The 23,477-nt window shown below is 36.4% G+C and overlaps 1 protein-coding gene across 1 annotated transcript in view; it reads left to right on the top strand.

The window, feature by feature from the left end:
• The window catches only part of CADM2 (cell adhesion molecule 2), a 605,838-nt gene that overhangs the window by 455,184 nt on the left and 127,177 nt on the right, over positions 1–23,477 (top strand). The window contains exons 4-5 of the mRNA XM_030466429.1: positions 19,683–19,835; positions 22,176–22,313. Of these exons, the coding sequence (XP_030322289.1) occupies positions 19,683–19,835; positions 22,176–22,313 (291 nt within the window). The remainder of the gene's footprint in view (positions 1–19,682; positions 19,836–22,175; positions 22,314–23,477) is intronic.

The following is a 23,477-nucleotide window of genomic DNA, read 5'->3' as shown; positions in this document are numbered from 1 at the left end:
TTGCTCTGTTCAGGCACAGAATGTTGAAAAATGGAATATACGTTTCTAGATTTTCCCCAAGAAACTCTGGGATGTGGAAACTAGTCCCAGGTTTTACTAGAAAAAAATATAGATTTACTAATCCTTAAAATATGCTAAACTATATTTTGTCCTCCATCTTCATATTTTTACCTGTGAGAAAATAAGATATAGAGCTCTGAGATGGTTGTAATGCTGTTATTTTTTTCCTGATTAGCTCTGGAACTGGTAGTATATTTGGTTCAAAATGAATGCTTTTATTAATGATACTATAATTTTAAGAACTGAATTAGGAATGTCACTTATTTTTCTGAATATAATGAGAAGTTATGTTCTTTAGCTTTTTCCACTGAATACCTTATATATTATTGATTTCAGTATCTCCATGCTGCTTGTAAGTGTCATCTGCATTTCTGAAATGGGAGTAGAAGGTAAAAAGTTAACCTGGTTTATCAAAGGCTGAGAAGAGGCTGGTATAAATTCTGAGATAATCATCTACTGTTTGTGCCTCCTAGGTATTTTGCTCATGCCTCATTTTTCTCAAAGCCTTTTAGTCCAGCTAAGAGCTATGCTCTTCCCAGTGCTTTTTTTCAGGGTGTGACATGTGGCTGTGTGAGCATGATTTCCATTTTTACTGTTGTAAAGATATAAGGATGTTACTTTGGCTCAGAATTTAAATTTTTGAGGTAGAAACTTAACTTATTCAATGTCATCTGAGAAGCTGTTTACAACAAAGAATGTGTTAGAGTAGGAATTCCAGCTGAGCAGTTCTGACTGAGTGCTTCCCTTCATTGTTACTTCGGTCAAGATCACATTCTTTCATAGCTGGAATAAACTACTTTGACAGGAGGCTGACATCAGGGTATAAAGAACATGGTGCTTTCAGGTTGTCTTGCAAGGTTTTTAGGCTGCCCTTGAAACCATAAATTTGTTTAAATGCCTCCCCTTAATTGTGCTGGATTTCACTACAGTGTGACATGGAGAGTAATGACATGGTATTGTGGCTGTACATTTAAATGACAGTATATGTATCATGCTACCACTTTAAATATATCGTGCTGAAACAATGCAATGTTATCAGATTTTTTTTATACTTTTAACAATGGCAAGAAGTCTCTATTTTCAGAACAAAAAATGCAGACAAAAGGACAGTTTTTCATAATAAAATGTAATTACTTCTATATTAAATTTCTAAGGATGTGCTCTTAAAAGGAACTGATCTCTTTAAGAAAGCTAAGAGCTATACTGTGATAAGGAGAAGCATTTCAGCTAATGCACACTTCAGCAAATATAAAAAGCCTCTATTCCACTCATGTACTTCATTCACATACTTTATTCTTATCCTGCCCCAAGGAAGACAAGATGGCCGAAATATTGGCAGATTTCTGCACCTGAAATAACAATAAAATACTCTGTTATCACTGGAAATGTGCTGTGAAGTTCACTGGCTAGAGCGGTCTTCCATATTACCAAAGCAATAAGACGTGCTAGGGTGTGCATTTCTGAGTTTTGGGGCAGATTCAGGTACTGAGGAATGATCCAAAGACAAATAATTTTAACAGCAGGAATGACGGGCCTGTAGCACAGTGGTGTACACTGACACATGTCTTATGATTATATATATAAATGCATTGTAATGCAGTTGTAATAGAGGAAAGAGAGGGGAGTTTTCTTCACTTTATGACTCATTGTGCCTACATTGACCAGTGTTAAATATACTGCCAAAGCTCAACTTTAAAGCAAAATGATTTATTGAAACTTGGAAAATATATTTGTCATCAGTCAAAGCCACTCAAGTAGGGGAAGGGAAGCTGTACTTTTTAGTAGCCAGTGAGAAGGTCAGAATTGAACCTTCTATATCAAATGCCATGGTGGCAATTGTGTGGACTTAAAATGGAGGGACTTAAAAAGCATATAGAAATGCCAGTTCCGTTCAGCTGCTCCAGCCAAAGGTTTTCTTTCTGTCCCAGCTTCTGCTGCACCAACACTCTGTAACTCCAAGATGAATGGAGTAGTAGAAACTCAGCTAAGTTATATTTCTGTGTCAAGAAAGGGAATATTTTCCACTCTGGAAGGAGAACTGAATCTCCATTTTTCTCAGGTACCTAGTGGTACTTTACAGCAAATGTTAGTTGGAAGGAAAAGTCACTGTGTGGGATTTGAAAGCATAGGCCTGCTGGGCTAAAGTGACTCCAGACAGGGTCAAACAACAAACCTGGACCCAAAGCAGAAGCAGATCATGTGTTTCTCAGCCATACAACCAGTCTATGCAGGATAGCGGGGTAGCCTTAGGAGGAAACACATATTGCTTCTCAGTATTGTGCCTCTCAGTGTTATTTTCTGTATGAGAGGAAGTGTAAATCAGGCCTGTGTAGCTCCTCCAGAGAAAGGAATGAGTTGCAGGGCAGTGTGACTCTAGGGTTCCTTCTTCAATTGTTCAAGGTTCTTGAGTAATAAAGCAGAATAATTTGAGGTTTACAGGCATTGCATCCTCATGTGAACACACACACTCTTATTTAAGGAAATATTCAGAAAATGCTACCTCCTATGATTTTAATAACACAGACTTCCTCACTGAATTATTCTGCAGAACTCTGAAGCATATTTAGTTCATTTCAGGATATTTTCTACCAGCTGCTTCTTACAGAATAATTGGGGCAATAACCAAATAATAACCAAATAAGTCACTTTGAGCTTCACTATGTAAGCTGTTCCTTGTTTGCTTTCTTTGTAGCTTTACCTGCCTTACAAGATCTGTGTACTAAAATTAAATGGTGCTGCTTCATTGTTGTGCTCTCTAGAGACCTGTTGTTTTCCATTTTTAGTAGTTCTGAGCTGACATAGTTGGATTTAGTTTTTATTTTTTGAGAGAGTTAAAAATACAAATGTTTGATAATATTCCATTTTTGACCATGATATTGGATTTTGCAAAACTTAGTTTTCTTTGTAACTGAATTGGACACCTGTCCAGACACTGATACTGTTAATAAATTTCTAGGGCCATTCTATCAGCCATTCTAAATAATTAATTTAAGAAAGCAATGCTTACTTTAAAGAAGTTATATTAAAAGTTTGTGAAAAATTGCGAAAGTAATGCCAAAAAGGCAGTAAGAAATAAGCCACTCCCAAAACCATCAATACATTTTTCAAACAGAGTGCAAACTGTGTGCCTAGGACTGTGCCTGTTTCTGTTCTGTCAATCACCAACCTTCTTTTATTAGTCTTAGATAGAAGATAAACAACAAGACTGACAGCTTTGTGTCCTTTGGCATTTCTGTGTCACCACCACAGAGTAAGAGGGTATTATGTCATCACTCAAGCCTGTCAAGTTTAGTTTAGTCTGCTGTTTGTCTTAATGATTGTTTTCCTCATTTTTTTCCTTTAAGTTGATACACATACCCATATAGATTGTATATTGTTGATGTTGCTAGAATCAATTTTTCAGACTGAGAGATGTCTTTAACTTCAGCCATGGAATTGTCACCCTTTTTCCCGGTGACACCACCAGAGTGGAAACAGAAAAATAAGCTTCTTCCTCACATAATCAGTTCTGTTATATACAGAACTTTTCATAATTTGCACATTAATGTATCAATTGCATTAACATTACAAGTAACAAGAACAAAAAAGCTTTATTTAGGTAAGTTCATTCTGTACACCTCTCTTGTGTAATCTGTATAGACTATGGCAATGTGCATTGATACCTAGTGCCCAGAACCTAACTTTAGTTATTTTGCTTATTATATGTTGAAATAAAAGTGAATCTTGCCTGGTGTTTAGCTTTTGAAAATAGTCAAGTAGGTGTGGTTGGAGACTGAAGAGTCAACACTTGGCTTTTGTTGGTGACTTCTTAACATATGATCAAACTACAGTTTGATAAATAAGAGGACCACCTTGTTTGAGAGTTTCTCCTATGCAGACACAGGATGTGCCCTCCACTTCCTGTGCAGTTAAGTGACCCAGAAGAATTCAGGCACTTGCCCTTATGTATTTGTACACCCTGGGAGACTTGAGCACAGCAACTCGGCTAGGTACTTGTGATTGCATAATTGAAAGGTTTCAGCAGTGCCCAAAGGTTTTCCTTAGGGACAAAGATTCATGCCTGTGATGTTTGCTGTAGTTCATGCAGAAGTAGAGCTAGATACTGTTACTTAATAAGTTGTCAGAAATATCAGAAACCAAGTACCAATGAAGAGTGCCAGCAAGCGTCCTGGATGTTGCTGTAGTGGCTTTTTGACAAGTCTGTCTCAGCTGCCAAATTTATTCCAGTAGAGCTCACCTTACTACAAGATTACACTTGATTTCCATTATCTGATTTGTTCCGTAAGGGTACAGATCAGAGTCAAGTCTTTCTTTGATTTCATTTTCACAGGGAACAATATATCTTTAATTTTAAAAAGGACGATCAGTGACTATACTGGTAGAATATTTCAGAACATGACTTGGCTGCAGCAGTTCACATTGCAGAGCAGTATAATCATCATTCTCTTCTACTTTGTCTGTCGCAGTCAGTAATGTTATATCTAGGCTCATATGTAGCTTTCTGTCTTGGATATAGGTAGACTGGGGCTAGATCCTCAAGTAGTTCCAGTAGTTCCACAGTCTTTCCTTCCCCTTTCTCTGAATTTAAGCAGTCTCCAAGGAAGTTTATCCTCCAAAGTGCTATGGAGAGAGACAAAGGTTTTTTTTTGCCTTTGTGGCTTTTAACCACTAAAAGTTTTATGTCTGTAGGTAAAATTAGGAAGACAGATTTGCATATGAGAATTTTGTTTTATCTTCATCCCCGGGAGATCAGTCTGGTTGCAGACTCTGCTAATTATTGATATAAAGCTCATGATCTAGATTTTACAGTAGGAGCTTCCCTATGGTCTTCTACAGAACTTTGCTGTGCCTTTGAGTTAGTATTAATCCGTATAGCTCTGATTACCCTCCTCTGCCTGGCTTTAAAATGAAATCTGCTGGTATTCTTAAATTGATAGGATTGTAGTTTTCTGTGCTAGAACTGTTTGATTGTTCTTTTCTTTTCCTCTTTCTTTTTCCTTTTTCATTTGGTGGCAGTGAGGGACGGTTGCTTTGTTTTAATCACTTACTTTCCAGGATTAAACTATAGAAAATTAAATCTCCAAAGAAGGTCGAAAATTTATGAAACACTAGGGAGAGTATCAGCTATGAGCATTATCATACAAAGTTATTATGTGGGGTTTTTTAATTCAGAGTTTTATTGAGGGTTAGCAGACTGCCCAGGGCAGTGGTGGAGTAGCCATCCCTGGAGGTATTTAAGGATCCTATAGACATAGCAGTCAGGGACATGGTTTAGTTAAGGACTTGTCAATCTTAGGCTAATGGTTGGACTGGATGATCTTGAAGGTCTTTTCCAACCAAGATTCTGTGAATCTGTGTTAGTATGTGCTATATGATTTGGATTTTTTTTTCCTACTCTCAGAATGGACTTATTAGAAATGAAGTAATCCAGTATGATACTTGTCTATAAAGCATGGAGGGTTGAAAAGTGTATTCAGTAAGTCAGCATTTGCAGGTACTTTGTGACTGCACCTTTGATAACTGGATAATAGAACTCATTTTTTTGTCTACTAGGAATTATCTTAAATAGATTTCTTTACCTCCAACTGAATCCTGATAGTACCATGGGATTGCTGGTCTGAGGAAGAAACATTTTAAATTGCAGTACTGAGTAATTCCTTTTCCAATGTGGAAATTAACCCTAGGTATAGAGGTAATTTGTTGGTCTTTTCATTAACTCCAAAAGATCTAAGTCTCCAGAGATACCAAAACTCCATAGTTATTGTTATTTCTGACCATGGTGCTGTAATGCAGTGTTTATTCAAAAGGTTTTCTTGGGGACTCAAGCTTTTGGTATCTTACAAGTACAGAGCCACCTAGAAAACAATCCTGGAGCTTTCAAGATCTCATCCATATGTACTCAGAGCAAACATCTGTCAGGCTCCCTTCTCTCCATCTCCTCCTTTTCTGGTGTCCTAACTAGAAACATTGTCACTCATGCAATCAACGGGTTCAATTTTTTTTTTTTTTCTGGTGAAAGACATGTCCATGGAAGGGCTTACTCAACACAGCACTCATTTCCAGAGGAGATCACATTATTTTGTCAACATTTTAACAATGCGAGGTATAACTTATCTCTATGGATGGATACTGTGACTCAAATAGTTGTTTTCAGTACAATTTGGCAGAATACTATTCAGGATATCAGTTGTTCATTATAAGAAAACAATTTAAAAGCCAAAAAAGAGAAAAGGAATGCTTGATTTTTTTGCTTGTTTCTTTTTCTGTAGTATTATAATATAAGTAAAAACTGTATGAATCAGAGAATCATAGAATAACTGAGTCTGGAAGGAAATTCTGGAGATCATCTTGTCCCATCACTTTGTGCAAGATGGCTCAGACAGGGCAGGTTGTATCAGACTGTCTCCGGTCAGGTTTTGAGTATCTCCAAGTATGCAGAATTTGCAACCTCTATGGGCAACCTGTTCAGGTGTCTGACCACCCTCACAGTATTTTCTAATGGTTAAGATGTATTCCTACATTTCAGTTTGTATCCAGTGCCTCCCAGCCTGTCAGTGTGCAGTGTCAGTGGCTCCATCTTCTCTGCTTTCCTCATCAGGTATTTATGAATACTGATATCCCTTAAGACTTCTACAGGGCGAACAGTCCCAGCACTCAGACTCTCCATGTACAACCAGTGTTCCAGTCCCCAATTGCCTTTATGGCTATGTTGTGCTTACGCCAATATGTTCCTGTCTCTCTTTTACTGTCTGAGCCCAGAACTGGACACAGTACTTCCAACATGCCCTCAGCAGTGCTGAGCAGAGGGGAAGAATCATCTCCTTGGACCTGCTAGCAGTGTTCTTCTTAATGCAGCTCAGGGTGCTGATAAGTGTAAAGTAATTTGACTTTGCAGTTCTTACATTTTTGCAATTCTTACATTTTTGCACTTCTGTTAGTGAACAGATAAAATGTACTTAGGAATTTATGTTTGTAAATATTAAAAAATAAATTAATTTCATGTACTCTTCACTTTTAAAGAGTTACTAGTCAGTATTCCTGATGTTTCATATGCAATTAGTTTAGCCCATTCCTATTTTCTTATTTCTTTGAGCAGCCTCATTCTCCTGGAGAAATTTTCTATCACACAGAAGAAACAAAATTACTTACTACAGAAAATGGGAAAAGTGTTACTAAGAGAGATGCCAACAGTTTTTTTAATCAAATAAAGATTGATGGGGATAAAAGGAAGAGACTAAATGCAGGAGAGAGAGAGGTGCCTAGAGAGGTGGTAGAAGCCTCATCCCTGGAAACATTCAAGAGCAGGTTGGACAGGGCTCTGAAAAACCTGATGTAGTTGAAGATGTCCCTATTTAATGCAGGAGACTTGGACTAGATGACGTTTAAAGGTCCCTTTTAAGCCAAAATATTCTGTTATTCTAAGAGGAACAAGTAGAGTCAAAGACAACTTATCTGAAGCTTTGGTGACAAGCACAAATATGTGCAGTCATGAAAAATTTCAAAGAAAAAGAAGGATCAAGAGTAAGAGGAATAAAGAATGAGGAAAGGATGGGATCAATGACACAGGACAAATATTGTTTATTGGAAGATAAGCATATATTGAGTGTAATAAAGGCAAAGAGTTAAATATAAAATCAGCAAGTTCTGGTTGGAGAACTTGGAAACTTGCTTATTAAAGAAGAGCAAGAGGAGTATCTGAAAAAAAATTGAAGTTGGCAAACTGAGTTTACAAGTGAAACCGAAAACAGAAGAAAGAAGTGGTAGTATTAAAACTTTGTGTGCCAGAGGAAGTGGGTTTGTTATCTGCACTTTTTTTCCAGAACTGCTGAGTCTACCAGGAGCTGAGTAGGATGGAAAAGGACATTCAGGTGTATAAACAACAGATTTTGAATTTTTCTCAATACTTCTTAAAAAAGAGGTCTTAAGTTTTGTGCCTGGAAAAGAGGAAATTGTAGCTGAATGCTGGGTAAAAAGAATTCAAGAGAATCAGCTTTCAAGTGGACAGAGGAGAGAGAAGGAGTGAAGAACATGGTATAATTAAAAATGGGATATTATAGTTTAGATACCAAAACCATTCATGTGTCAAGTGTTGCAGATTATTACTAGAGCACCCTTTATTATATCTGATCCTGTGAACACATTATCATCCAAATGAGCAATTAACGTCCTTTGACGGGCACTTTATTGACAAACCCAAGACAGAGTATAGTAACTTTCAGTGCCCTGTAGGCCATATACTTCCTTTGCTTGTGCTGTGTCTCAGCCAGCTTGTGAAGCAGAACTAGAAGTCACTTTTGAACCATTATATACAACTCAGTAGTACAAAGTAAATTCCAAATTTCTTCTTAGACTGTATATCCAATAATTAATTGATTTACAGTTTAATAAAAATATCCACAGAAAACAGTGTGCACTGCAACAATTCCTTACTGTTTTTACATATTCAGTGCTTCCTTTCATATGACAAAAATGATATACTGATTTATCCTTTAAAAGTAATAAACTGAAGACAGGTTAGTTATGGTCATTTCTGAGTAAGTTTTAAGACCATACCAGTTAATAAAAGTGCACTGTCAGAACCAATATTATTAATAATCATTTGCCAGGGTGAACAGTAAGTAACACTCCCTAGCTACGTAGCTGTAAATGCCAGCTACTCTCTATATATGCTTTTCAGATTAATGTCTTTACCTGCTGCAGCAATTTGAACTGCAGAAAGGTGCAACAAGAAGAGTAGATATCCCCATATCTTAAAAAAAGAAAATTACTGCAATAAATATTGTGGGGGGCTTTTTGGTTGTTTTTTTTGTTTTGTTTTGTTGGGTTTGGGGGGGGGCGTTTTGGGGGTTTTTTTGGGGTTTTATGGCTTATTTATTTGTTTTGTTTTGTTTTTTATAAGGGGACAGCCTACATGGCATCAGGCTTGCATCATGTCCTGGGCTGTCAAAAGCAGCATGGCCAGCAGGTCGAGGGAAGTAATTCTTTTCCTCTACTCTGCTCTCATGAGACTCCACCTTGAGTAATGTGTCCAGCCCACAATACAGGAGGAACGTGGAGCTGTTGGATAGAGTCCAGAGGATGTCCAGACAATAAGAGGGCTGGAGCACCTCTTCTATGAAGAGAGGCTAAGAGTGTTGGGGTTGTTCAGCCTAGAGAAAAGGAGGCTTCAGGGAGACCTTATAGCAGCCTTCCAGTACCTGAAGGGGCCTACAGGAAAGGTGGAGAGGTACTTTTTGCTTGCAAGGGTATGTAGTGGTAGCACAAGGGGTAATTATTTTAAGCTGGAAGAGGATAGACCTAGGTTAGACATTAGGAAGAAATTCTTCATTGTGAGGGTGGTGAAACTGGCACAGGTTGCCCAGGGAAGTTGAGGATGCCCCTTCCTGGAAATGTTTAAAGCCAAGTTGGATGGGACTTTGAGCAGCCTGGTTTGGTAGGAGGTGTCTATGCCCATACAGGGGGGGGTTGGAACATGATGATCTTTAAGGTCCCTTCCACCCAAACCAGTCTAGGATTCTATAAAATGAAAAAGCCAGGATGCCTTCAGCTGTTTTTTGTCTAGACATCTATGTTAAGCATGGCCAAGTTTCTTCTGCTATACTCAGTGTATTAGGTCTGTGTGAGTGGCCCCAAAAATGTTGGATATTAAGGGTAAATGCTATCAATGAACTTAAGTGCATGATTTGCTTATTCTTCACGTTAAACAATTCCAGGTCTCTCAGCTTCTCTATGTGTGAGAGATTCTTAAATCCTTTAATTATCTGGGTTTTTGTGAGCATTTCTCAGTAATAGTTTCCAGCACACCTGCTTCTGGAAAACTAAGACAAATCCCACAAAAGAGGAAACATCTGTGTACTTGTGCCTGAGAAGCAGATTGCTTGCTGCTAGGCTATATGAGAGGCATAATAAAAATTTAAAGAGCTCTATCATATAAGATGTTAAAAACACCAAAGAACTTTTTGGGAATCCTCTCTGGAATTGTACTAGACTCATCTCCTATCTCTCCTGAGACTTTGTTCCATATTTAAATTCCCTCAGTGGTGAAATCTGTGAGTCATCACTAACAGCACTAACATCTTCAATAGTGAAATATATGTTCGTATTAGACTTTATGTTGGTACTGGAACCAATTCCCAGATTGATTGCAGATACACTCATCAATTATTGATTATTTCTTTGCTGTTTTGTTTAGATTTTTTAATATTTTCGGGGAAGTTACCTGTTCTTAATTGGCCTCTGAAGGAAGCTGTTGACTGCAGTGGGAATTCAGGGAGTCTGACTTCTTGATAGAGTTAGGATGCATGAGTATTCCTGATGCATGTCCAGCCAATGTAGCCATCTGCTACAGGAAGAATGATGTTAATTTATGTAGCTACTTGAATGATCAAGATGTAAAGAAAGAACACAGATATCTCATAGCTGCTCTCACATAAATAGAGATCTCATTAATAAATGACATAAATAATAAAAAATCATTTATAAGTAAGAAAGTCTCCCCAAATTCTGCTGGAATAATTTGTATGAACAGGACCACACTCTTTAGAAGACTAACTTTCCAAGAAATATGAGGCAATATTATAAACATTATATTTATTATATTATTTAATATATTTATATATGAGGCAATATTATAAACATTTTAAACATGACTCTACCTGAGTATTACTCAGTCTTGCCACTAAAAACATTTTCACTATGATGGAATCATGAAACATAGTGAATGAACAGCACTGTAATGCCACCATCTACAAGGTTAGAGAAATACAGGCATAATGCACTACTGCAGCTTTCTTAAAACATGGTGACCTGCAGAAGAATATGAAAAACACTCTGCACATGGGCAGGTTTATGGAGAACCTGGATTTCCAGTGCTGCTAAGAGTGTAAAATCTTTCCAAGATGTTCTGTGTTCCTTGACCTCCAGGATTACTTGCATCCAAAGCTGGCGAAAGCAAATGCAAAGGGTCACCAACAGTGACTGAAAAGGCAGTCTTTTGAAGAGGAAAAAGTGACTATACTGTAACTGATCTTCTTCAAAATATGTAGACTGTCTTGGCAGAACTCTGTGCTGTTTGTTACTTAAACTCAACTCTGCCTTGATCAGCAATCATTTAAGTACGGTGAACAAAATAATAGTATCAGTATTATGAGAAAAAATTTGGAAAATCAGTGTGCTTTTTCTTAGTTTGCAAAAGCTTTAGGATTTATTTATTCCTTTTACTTCAATAATTTAATTATCTAATGTTTCTCTCTTACAATGAACTCTCATTTGGCTTGAAGCATACTGTTTCATATTTTCAGTATTACCCTAAAAACTGAAGAAAAATAAATATCTTTCTACCTTCTATTAGTATTTTCTTAGGTAGGTGTGGGCTGTTATTACAGGCCTCCATTATGTTATTTTCATTTTTGTTATTATTACTTATGCAGCAGTATTCCATTAGTAGACCTTCAGAAATTGCCTTCCCAACTGAGGGCCTGTTTCTATCTGTAATTTACAATATGTGACACAGTGTGATATATGCAGTTTTGGAATATTGTAGCATTATTTTTTTGCTTTTACCATAATTGCCAGTATCATTACAACCCAGAATAGGATTCATCTTTTTGAGTGTTGCTGCATTTGAACTTTTAGTTAAATAATTTCCTCTATAATCCTCAGGGCTTCTTTCCTGCATTACTGCTTTCAAAATATCAGTCTCCAATTTGGTACATAAGATTACAGTTTTACCAATTACTTTTAACTATTGAATCTCATTTATTTTAATTCCATCCAACTTTAATTCTGTCCAACTCTTTTCTGCCAGGGGAGGTTCAGGTTGGATATTAGAAAAGGTTTCTTCACAGAAAGAGTGGTTAAGCATTGGAACAAGCTGCCCAGGGACGTGGTGGTGGCACCATCCTTGGGGGTGTTCAAAAGAAGGGTAAAAGATGAGGTGCTACAGTGAATGGCTTCGTGGTTAGAGGTTGTAGGGTGGATGGTTGGACTTCATGATGGCTTGATGATCTTAGAGGTCTTTTCCAACCTCAGTGATTCTAACCTTGCCAGATAATTTTGCAATTTTAATTTTTGCATTTGCATATTTGAGAAATAATTTTTTTAAAGTTTTTTTTTTAGACTACCATGCTGTGGCCCATGTCCATTTCCATTGGCATTGTAGTGGATCTTGCAATTCCTCATTGCAGATGGAACCAGATGATTAGTCCATGTAAGACAAGGACTTACTATCCTGGCTAATGTGAATTTTGTTTCATTTTTTGGAGTTACCATTAAACATTATTCCAACACAATAAAATGCCCATCTTCAGAGTTCAAAACCTGTATGTTTTGGAAGGATTTGAAACTTAAATTTCTGATTTAAAAGTGAGGAAGCCCTCACACCCTCTAAGATAGTAAATGTCATCCTTTGATAATCAAAAGACAAGTACAATTTCTCTTTAATACCAGAAATAGGCATTTTAAACAACTATTGAAGGCAAGTTCTTCTATTTTTGCATGTTGTCCTGTTTCTTGAATGCCCTGAAAAAAAGAGACAAACTATACAGAAATACAGAAAATTATTGTAAGAGAAATGTCATTTAGTGCAGAAAATCTGGCACACAGGAAGGTTTTAGTGTATTTATTTAATTCATGGTGGGCATATGATCATTGTGGCCCTCTCTTGATTGCTTGCAGATGTATTCAAGATTTTAAGTCATCGTAAGTCACCTTAAACTGCTTTTGTTTTATAGAAATTGCAAGAAATGCAGAACTGTTGTAATTTCCCTGAAGAAATTACCTTGCTGTGAGGGTTTTCCTCATAAGCATCTAAGGCTGTTCTTTAAATAAAACCCACCCTGATAAATAATAGATAACACTGTTCAAACAAGTTCTGGCCTTTTCAAAGCAGTAAAGAAAGCACAGAGAAGATGCCTTTGCTAGTAAGACTGTCAGTACCTTTTCTGATGACAGGAGTTTGCTTTGCTCCTTGAAATATGCATTATCCAATAAGCAAAAAAATTGAAGAATTTAACAAGGAGAAAGGCTTGCTGTTCAGCATTGTTCTCTATATAAGATAATCAAATATTTTGATAGAATTTCTCAGATGAAAACCATCTAGCCTTTCTTAGCAGAATGCAAGCTGAAGCACAAAGTACAAGCTGACCAGATGAATAGAGGTAGAAGTGTGTTCCTATTGACCCTATTGTTTCTTCCTTTTGGTTACCAAGTGCTTTAGAAGGGCTTAAAGAGAAATAGAAATGCACTGGAATGAAAGTAAAACTAATCTCCAAGGACTGTTATCATCTTCCATTTCAAAAGCCTTACTTAGCACCTTCTACAAAACTCGGTGATGCCCTGAACTGATTAAGTACATGAATGGATTGTAAAGTTCAGTGAAGTATCCACAGCTGACACAAAACAGTGAAATATGATGTTTGAAATGTCTATTTGAACTCATCTGTGCTACTAATCACTTCCTAATGATGAAAAAATCACCAAATATCTTCAAATTGGCCAAAATACTGTTCCACAGATAGAAAAGATCTGTCCACAGTATTGTGACCTTCAATTTTTGTTATTCCTGCTAACTTTACATGGGAATTATGTCATCTTGAAAGGGGTTCAGTGGTACACATCAATCAATCTAATAGGTTGCATAGAAATGCCAGATATATTAGGAAGTATTTTTCCCTCTATATTAGCAGTACCTGTGAAAGTTAACTCAGTTTCAATGTTTCTGTCCCAGTTCATAAATCTGTCAGGACTCCAGACTAATTAAAAGGTAATCTGGCTTTCTGACCTTTGGGCTGCATTGGAGTCATGACCAGCTAATAAGAGCAGAAGCCACAGTTTCACAGACACAATTCTAAGCAGTTCATTTCCAGTGAAAAGAAAAAATGGCCTCACCACATAAATAGCCAACCTGGTTGCTAAATATCCAAACTGCCACCCTAGCCTTTTATCCCTCCTTGTACAAAAGTAATAAAATTGTCTGACTGGAAATTAAAGGGGAAGAAAAAGAACTTTCTTTCTACATACAAATAATTGATCGATTTTAAAATACTAGGAGTTCAGATACCATGCAAGAACCTACTAGATAGGTAAGGCTCCACTAGAATAACTATATCATCTGTAAATGGGCAAGCTGTTAATACACCAACAGACAAATGAGTACATTATTTCTTTAAAGAAAATTGAAATGTCTTGAAAAAGAGTATGAAGGCTGAGATGAGTAGACACAAAACCACAGTAATAGGTTTGGGGCTTTTTCCCATTTACTCCCTTTCTTTTTTTATTTTCCCCGGTGGCAGTCTGTGAGCTGACAGATTTGATGCACAACTGTTGGCAAATGCTGTAGATTGTCCCTGTAGGCATGTTCGTATATTAAATTAATCAGGAACAAAGCAAAAAGCCTTCTACAGGGTATCTAAGCATGTGTGTGTATATATATATATGTATATATGAGACAAAATATAACTCCCTTGAAATCTATTGTGGATTTGATGATTCTGCATTCAGAAGCTTGGAATCTGAAATTCAGAGGGATTGTTTCAGTTTCATAAGTATTAAATTTGTGGGAGCTTAGCTTGACCTCTAGAGTATCAGAAATCTTCCTGGTTCCAACTACTGGTTACATTATTCCCATGATAGAGGGAACAACTCTAACATAAGGAAGAAAAATTTGTTGTGTGAATCCCAGGATGGAAGCTTATGTCAAGTTAGTATTGTCAAAACATATGCAAATTACTCTAGAGGATTCAGGGGTTTTGTTTGTTTTTTACCTATTTTTCAAATGTATGACACCAAATGCTACTAAGATGCAGTCATTTGCAGAAATAAGATTAGGGATGCTATTATGTTTTCCACTTAGTATGAAATGTGGATTTTCTCCCAGAACAGTGTGAGTTTCTAAGTTTCTTTGATATAATACCTATGGCAAGATTTCACTACATTCCTGCACATGATCGTTATATTGTTTTGTGCAAAAAATGTAGCTTTTTATGATTGTGAGAGAAGTGACCAGTTTATTGCAATGGTCATAATCTCAAAAATTTCTAATTAATGTGGCTGAAATACATTGCTCTTTTACTCCTAATAATGTATGTTATGCAAATTGCCAAGGTTGCTTGTTTCTGTGTCAGAAAGCTTTCAGAAAGGAAATCTTCTCCACGGAAAAAAAAATGAAAAATAAAGTAAGCTAAGTGTGTCTGCTTAGGAATAAGTATTTTATGTATAGTTATTTCATACTTTGCAAATTAACTGCATCATATATGCCTGGAAATTACACAAAGCTGAAATAACATACTAGGTTATATTGAAATTTACTGTGTGATTGTATTTCGTGTTGCATTTTTAAAGTGCTTACAACATAAGAACCTGGGGAGGAGGTGTCAGTGGTGATTTTCTTTACAGTTACAGTTTTCACACAGGCTTATTTCCCAGAAGCCGAATACATATTCTGCTTGTTTACTCTCACTGCATCATGAAAAATGTAGTTATGCAAACTAATGATAAGGTAACAACTCAGGAACGTAGGTGAAAAACCCCAGAAAGAGGCCAAAAAGTTCTTATTAAGTTCTAACAAAGTGAAATGGAAAAATGGGGAAGCTTCCAGAGAACGTTCTGAGTGGGCTAGGGAACCATGACAGTCAAGTGAGGATGGAGCTTGTAGAATTTTTAAGGACAAAGCTTTCTTTGCTCTCCTAGAATGTCTGTTCTCTACCACAAAACAACTAATAAATAGTACTCAGAAACTACCCATGGAATACAAATGGAGCTATTAGTACTACCTTCTTTAGGAGTGAGGGAATAAATACTATCACCCAAATACAACACAGCAGCTGTGTTTCAGTACAAGGCACTTGAAAGAGGAGCCTGGTATTTCTCGTTTTCTTTTGTTGGAAATTATTTATTGGGAATTATTTACTGACATTTGCATTGAGCTATGCATGGGCATTTCAGTATATAGGAAATCTGTTTATTAATGTGTATCAAACTCCATATTCATGCAGAAAGTCTCCATACATTTTCTACTTTTTGTTTTCAGCTATTAATTAAACAAGAGACAACATTTTATATTTTACTTTATGATGCTTTATTTAAACTACTGTGGTGGAACCTCGAGTTGGCTTGATCCTTGTGGTAAAATTGCCTTGTTTGGGGCAATTCTGACTTCAAAGAAAGAAAGATCAAGAAGCTTAGAGTAAGTTTTCAAAGCTCATGTCCTTTAAATAGAGAAGAGTGAACCAGATGAGATCCCTTTATAAACAAGTGGAACTCAGATCTGCTAGAAGGATAAAATACAGAGTACAGTAAATAACTTTCCTTCCCATCCACCTGAGGAGAATGTGTTCTCCTTTAAGCTTTTGCTTGCTAGTTAATACCTTTCAGTAGCTGGCTTCTGTTCAGGCTCCACAAGCTTCTTTACTCCATCTGCCAGGCTTGGCAAGGGCTTACTCTGCCACCCGTTGCTGCTCCACTCAGTCTCTTACCCAGAGACTGCAAGCTTACTAGAGGTACCTCTGGCACCTCCAATGCCACATTTGCTCCCAGAGGATTCCTCCTGACCAGGGTGCAGGAGCCAGGGCTAGGATGCTAGACAGACATGTTTTCTCTCATCCACTTTTACTGTTTTAGCAAAATATACCTAACACAGAAAATGGAAACAAACCAGCTCTGGCCTCCATCGCAGGTATAAATTTAATAGAAGGAATTGGTGTCTTTCTAAAGAGATACAGATAAGCATATTGTCAGAGATGTAGGAATAAAGTTTGAGAAAAAGGTTCTAACAAGACTCCATGTGGGTGCTAACCTTGTCTGAGCAATAGCAGTAGTTTTGGTTTGTTTGCAAATTGACATCGAGAGAAATGCTTACAGATGCTTATGTTTGAAATCACTGGCACAGATAATAATTGCATTTAGACTTAAAACTTAAAGAAATGTTTCTGACAGATTTTCTGCAAAGGAGTATTATGTTGGTGCTACTTGCAGGTTTTTTTGCAGGGCTCTTTCTTTTTTCCTGTTCTTTCAATAAAAACTCAATCCAGGCTGAAACACAGAATATCTGATCTCAGCTCTTGATCACTAGTTGTTTTTGCCAGTTTTCCAGAAATCTGGCTGAGCTAAGGTTTCTATGTCATACAAAGGTTAAAAAAGGTGTGCAGGGGAGGAAATCAGAGAGGGTAGCAATAGAGATGTAGTTGGGGAAGGTCGTGTGTTTTTTAGGGTTTGTTTTTTTTTTTTTTCTACCGGTAGGATTGAAAGAATATGTTGGCATCGTCTGTAGACCATTTCTGCCCTGGTCGAGTTCATTACAGTTCTTTTCCATGCATGAAAGTCTTCACATTGCCCCAACTATAGGAAAAATATTTCAACAGCTACATAAATCTTTATCATGAAGCAGTAGCAATTGAAAATTATAGCAAAATAAAATATGATGTAAGGTGATGAACGGCATTATTTTTTAAAAGGAATTCTGATTAAGGGGAGGCAAAAATCACTACTTTCAAATGATGGGGTGCTGAGGGTTTCTTTGTGTTTCCTGTATTCTCCTCCAAATTATATATATGGGTGTGGTGATTGTCAAACCATTTGGAAGCCCTTGATCATTTTTAAATTTTTTTTTTTTAAAGGTCACTAATGTGAAATAAAATACCATTCTTATGTCTGCTCAGTTTGCATCTGACTAGAATTGAATAGCTGAGGCATGAATTCTGCTTCATCAAGAGATAGGAGTGGCTTCATTTTTTTTGAGGACTTTTGGCTAGTAAAGCCACAGTCTTTAGCTTTGCCTGCTATTCTGGGTTGGTAGAAGCTTGCTTTTATAGACTTTTTGTTTTCTTGAACTTGTTTTCCTTGGCTGTTATGTTAGCATATTTGTATAAGCATAGCTTTTAATTTTGTGGCTTTTGTTTTGATTGCCTGTTTGCTTTAACATTGCACCTATTTTCCGTATGCACTTTACATTATATACTACATAATTGTTTATTTATTGCTGTCCTTGCCAGAAGATGTCTCAGTTATGTTTGGAATGTGTCTGTTATGCACAATCTCAGGCACTTTGCTGTGCCTTGGAGCATCTCATGGCACGCTTATATGGTAGATCTGCCTAAGCTGTCACTTTTCAGGCATCAGACCTTGCAGAGAATAAGTCAAGCTTTAGCTGGCCTACCCTGAAATAACCAAATTCATCTTGAGATTGCTGCAAAAAAAAAAACCTAAGTGGCAGCTTTAAAAGACAACAAATTCAAGTGACATTTCTGCTGAATCTTCATTGCAGCTGCTTATTTTGGTGTAAATCTTCCTGTATTGACAACACTTGGAGAGCCTTACAGTGCGGCAGAAACATCTAGTTTTAGTAATAAAGAACCACAGTAAAGCTCATTTTTATCACTGGAAGACATAAATGTTAGAAGAAACAAATACAAGAATCTTTGAGGACTTCAGAAAGAGATGAATGAGAACAGCAACTGGGACTTGAGCATCTTGGTTCTTCTCACAAATCAAAGTAAATCTCTCCCAGTAATTAGAGTAGTCCCATTTTCCTTTTGACTTTCAGAGGCTTCCTGTAAAATGAGACTCACTGAATATTCAAATACTTCCAGGTCAAAGTTTTTAATTTAGAGGTATACAGTAAAACTTTCTGAGTTATCTAGGCTTTTGTATTGCTTACTTAGGACAATAAGGAAAATGCTGCCTAATCAATGTTTTTACTGCTTTTTCTTACTTATTTCTGATACTTGCATTTCTGTGCTGTAGAAAGTGTCAATTAATATGTGTAGTTTTCTGAAACAGCCTTACTCCAGAGAAATGCAATGTTTTCTGGGAATGTTCTTGACATTTATAAATAGAAAATGTGGGTTAATCTAAATATAAGCTTTAAATTATTTAAATTTTTAAAGCATCAGCTAAAGTGACTTTTTTGATTGAAGAAGATCTCCCTCCTGCTCTTCCCTCAGTGATTTCATGCAAAAAAAAAATATTATTAGGAAGTATTTTCTGATAGATAATGAGATCTTTAATCATGATTAAAAAAAATAAAGCCACTAAAAACTTTAAATGTATTACATTTTCAAGTGGAAGTGAAAATTTCAATATATTCGTAATAAGAAATACCCTTACAACACTCAAGAAATCTGATATTCCTGTTCAATATGTGTAGTAATAGACGGGAAAAAAAGTCTGTAGGCAAGCTATGCAGTGTTAGACTTCTCAACTGAAAATGCAGTTTGCTAGGAAGTGAAAGAGGATTCTCAATATTTGCCCACATTTATTATTACACGGAAAAAAATAATTTTAGAAAGGACCTATTTTAGGTACTGAGCAAAGCTGCTAGGGAGCAGAAATCATAGTCAATGTTATTTTTTTTTTTTTTCAAATGAAGATCAAAGGTAACTAAAATCCCTTCTTTATAGGTTTATGTGCATTGTAAGTCACTCAGTACACTATCCATAAACTTCGTGCACGCCTGTGTTTTATTTCACAGAGAGAAGAAACTACTATGCCTAAAGACAGCTGTGTCGATATTCCTGTATTCTAGGGTGTGATTTCACTGTCCTGCCTTATAGAACCTCTTGTATGACATGCCATGCTTTGTCAGTGTTCCAATTCCTACCTTATAACATGAATTTTTTGTTTTTCAGCTCTGAGGGACAACAGAATTGAGCTGGTCCGAGCTTCATGGCATGAACTGAGTATCAGTGTCAGTGATGTGTCTCTGTCGGATGAAGGGCAGTACACCTGCTCTTTATTTACTATGCCTGTCAAAACTTCCAAGGCTTTTCTTACAGTTCTCGGTAAGTATAAATAGCTGAGCCAAGAGGAACAAGTGTTAAACTTCTTAGGCTTTGGCAAATTGTGATAAGAATGAACTTTTCTAATGCCTGGAAGAAGATACATGAAAATGTCAGATCTTGTTTTCCTGTAGTTGATTGTTTGTATTTCTGTACTGAAATATAACATGCCTTTTTTCATTTGTTCTGTGGCAGGATAATGAATTAGGGAGCACACAAATATGAGGGCTCCATAAAATGGGCTCAACCTCTACATCCCAAGCACCAGAAGTGTGAAGAAGGGGCATGTGTTCATCTCCTAACAATGTATTGTATAGGGCAAAGGGGAGAAAATCAGAAAGCATGAAATCAAGCAGGCTTCAGGGCTTTGTCATTTTTCCTCAGCTGTGAACTGTCTTGGCTCATTCTGCTTTCCTTTTTGGCTGTAATGTGCATATTTTCACTGGGTTTGCTGCTTCATTTATGCTCTAGCCTCTAAAATGCTCTGCTGTTTTCCCCAGAGGTTAAAGATACACATAGAAAAGAAATAGATTTTGAGAGATGCCCACAAAATAAAGTTTCTGCTCGAAGCTGTATATGATTCTATGAATGTCAGTAGCCCAATCAGCTGAAATTGCTATAGTTCATTGAAACACACCTGCGTACCTAAAAGGTTTTATTGTTTTAGAGATTGATTTTTATTCTTTTTTCCCATTTCTGTCCCTGAACTTGACTTTTCCTTTCTTTTTGTTTTATTTTTATAGGTAGACAGGAAGACAGTGGAATTTAATAGGACTAATGTAAGATGTTCTCTGTGCCAGTAATAGTCACATTAATCCAGCCAGGGAATTGGTTTTGTGCATAGGAATGAAATACATCTCCCTTTCAGTCCTTCTGAGACTGTTTTACAAAAATCTTCACAAGTTTGCTGTTAAGGACAAAACAATATCCAATCAAAGCAGAATATTCTGGAATAACAACTGCCTGTGGTTAATTTTCTTTTCTACAGAGGGGCATCTCATGATCTAAACGACAGAAACCAGTTATACCTTCTCAGTGGCAGACAGACACAGAAAAGTCCTTTTAGTTTTATCTTCTTCGTGGGGGGAGGGCTTAATGCAATTTTCTGAGCATCAGCCACTTACCTTCCAAGGAAGAAAGCTGCGAGGTTGAAGATGCCTTTTTTCATTTAATATTTGTAATTTTCTATTTCAAAATTACATTACAAACCCTTGGAATACTTTCTGTCTGAGAAGGGGATATTTTCCATTGAAATTTATTACATGTTTTAATCAGATAAACTATGTTTTTGTGTACTAATAATCTCTTCATTGACTGGTGTGTTATAGATTTAAGTGTTAAGGTATTATAGACATTTTCTGTCCTCTAAGAGGAGCAGATTTATTACAGAAAGGTACTATGTGGTAAGTACTGCTGCTTGGTTTTTATGTACATGATCTGTCATTTTGGAAAAGAAAAATAAACAAACCATTGTGAAATACAGGGCACAGGATCAATTACTGTGACTGATCCCTTTATCTAGCCACTAAATATGAATGCATCAAAGGGCTGCAGAGGCAAGTTATGACAATGACATTTTCAGAGATTTAAAATTGCAGTAATCAGTATAACTTATAAAACTGGTTAAAATTATAATTTTTTTCTTTGGTTTTGGAAGTCAAATGGATTTATAGATGTAGGGATCATTTTTTTCCAAATCCTCTTAATTTTTAAATTTTTTTTTTTAAATCTTATATGGTTCACTAAAAAACAGCTACTTCCAAATTTAGAATTATGTGTGTAGTATGTCATGTTCATACAAAAAACCTGATTCAGCTGAAGAATGAACCATAGACACTGGAATTATGATTATGCCTGTAAGTTTTTTACTTGTGTATTCTCTGTAAAAACAACTGATATTTATTATCAGCCCTCCTTTTCTATGGATTTGTATCCAAACTGGCTTTTTGTTGCCAGCAACCTTTTATTTTCACAACTGTACTTCTAATATACTTTGACACCCTGCTTGCTGTGCAGACCAGATTAAAACTTATAATACCAGGTCAAATTAGATGTGCGTGTGGAATATATGTAAAAAAAAAAAATTTTAAATACAGCCTATTTTCCTTAGAAAACTAGATAATTTCTGTTTTCTTTAATTCCTTAGAATCAATTACAGTTCAGATTGACAGTTTATTTGCAGTAGGAAGCAGGATTCACTGACATTCAATTTTGATAGAAGGCAAGGAACTCATTATTCTGTTTCCAGAATGTAGAGCATATAAAGAAGTGAACTTTAAGTTGGTCATATATTTGTGGCAGTAGCTGACACTATGAGAGACATTTTGCTTGTTTGCCTGTTAGGTGTTCCTGAGAAACCACAAATTACTGGATTTACCTCACCAGTGATGGAGGGAGAAAGGATGCAGCTAACTTGCAAGACATCTGGTAGTAAACCAGCAGCTGATATCAGATGGTTCAAGAATGACAAAGAAGTTAAAGGTATTTAAAAGGACTTTGATATAATTTTGTCCGATTGTCAGAATTTTACATTATTTAGAATTATTTCTAAATATTATTCTGTTATTAGATTACTTCTAAAATTATTCTATATTTCATTCTTTTTGTAAAGTTTCTCATGTTTAATTGTTAAATGAATCAGTGATACTACAAAGGTAATTAATGGATTGTAAACTCTTTTCATCATAATAAGCTGAACTGTGAGAGAGAGCTGCGGAGCCTGCTCTGGTGGGGAAAAGTTGGGATGTAGGGATTGAAGGAGTCGTGGTTGGGAAGCTGAGAACCTGCATCTGAGGGTACAGAGTGTGCAGTGAGGAGCCAGGGAAAGGTGGACTTCAAAGGGGATTCACAGGGACAGGGGAGGAGGAAAAAGTCTGGTGTAACTGAAAAATCATCTAGTGACTAAAACAAAGGTAAAAGGGAGGAATATAAGACTGGTATCTGAGAATGCAGAAAGGCAACTACGAAATCTAAAGCCTCCTTGGAATTAAACCTAGCAAGAGAGGTAATGGACACCAGAAAGGGCTTTTTCAAATACATAGCAGATAAAACTAAAACTGGAGTAAGTGTAGGCCCACTGCTGAATGAGGTGGGTGCCATGGTGAAAGAGGATATGAAGAAGGCAGATTTGCTAAACACCTTCTTTGCCTCTGTGTATATTGCAAGAGGATCCATTAATCTTACTTTACTATTCTCTACCACAATTTAATATAGACAACCAGAGCAGTAATATAAAATAGGTAAATAAAGGAGATTACCGTTGATTTTCCAAGATACAGAGCGTATTCTAGAAGCCTCTCTACATTTCTGATGAGATAAAGCATAGTGTTGAAGAAAACAGGAATTTTAGGCTTGAATAATTTGAAATGTGTTTGAACTCTTGTAACAAGGATGGAAAGTGAGGAAACAATACCAGTTTGAGGAGACTGCTGAAACAAAACTAGCACCCCATCAAATGTAATTAAAAAGATGACTAACACATATGACACAGACTGGATGAATATATATGTATTCAACACATGTAAAGATTGAAAATCACACTTAGCAGTGTCAATACTTAAGGAGAATCACTGGTACAGTTGGTCTAACAAGACAACACATCTGAAAATATGTAATTTTTAAAATTATGTTTGCCTTGCTTTCAGT

This window comes from Calypte anna, chromosome 1, assembly GCF_003957555.1.
Source record: "Calypte anna isolate BGI_N300 chromosome 1, bCalAnn1_v1.p, whole genome shotgun sequence".
In the NCBI taxonomy this organism is placed as follows: domain Eukaryota; kingdom Metazoa; phylum Chordata; class Aves; order Apodiformes; family Trochilidae; genus Calypte; species Calypte anna.
The sequence above is the reverse complement of the archived record's forward strand: the minus strand, read 5'-3'. Positions and strand labels throughout refer to the sequence as shown.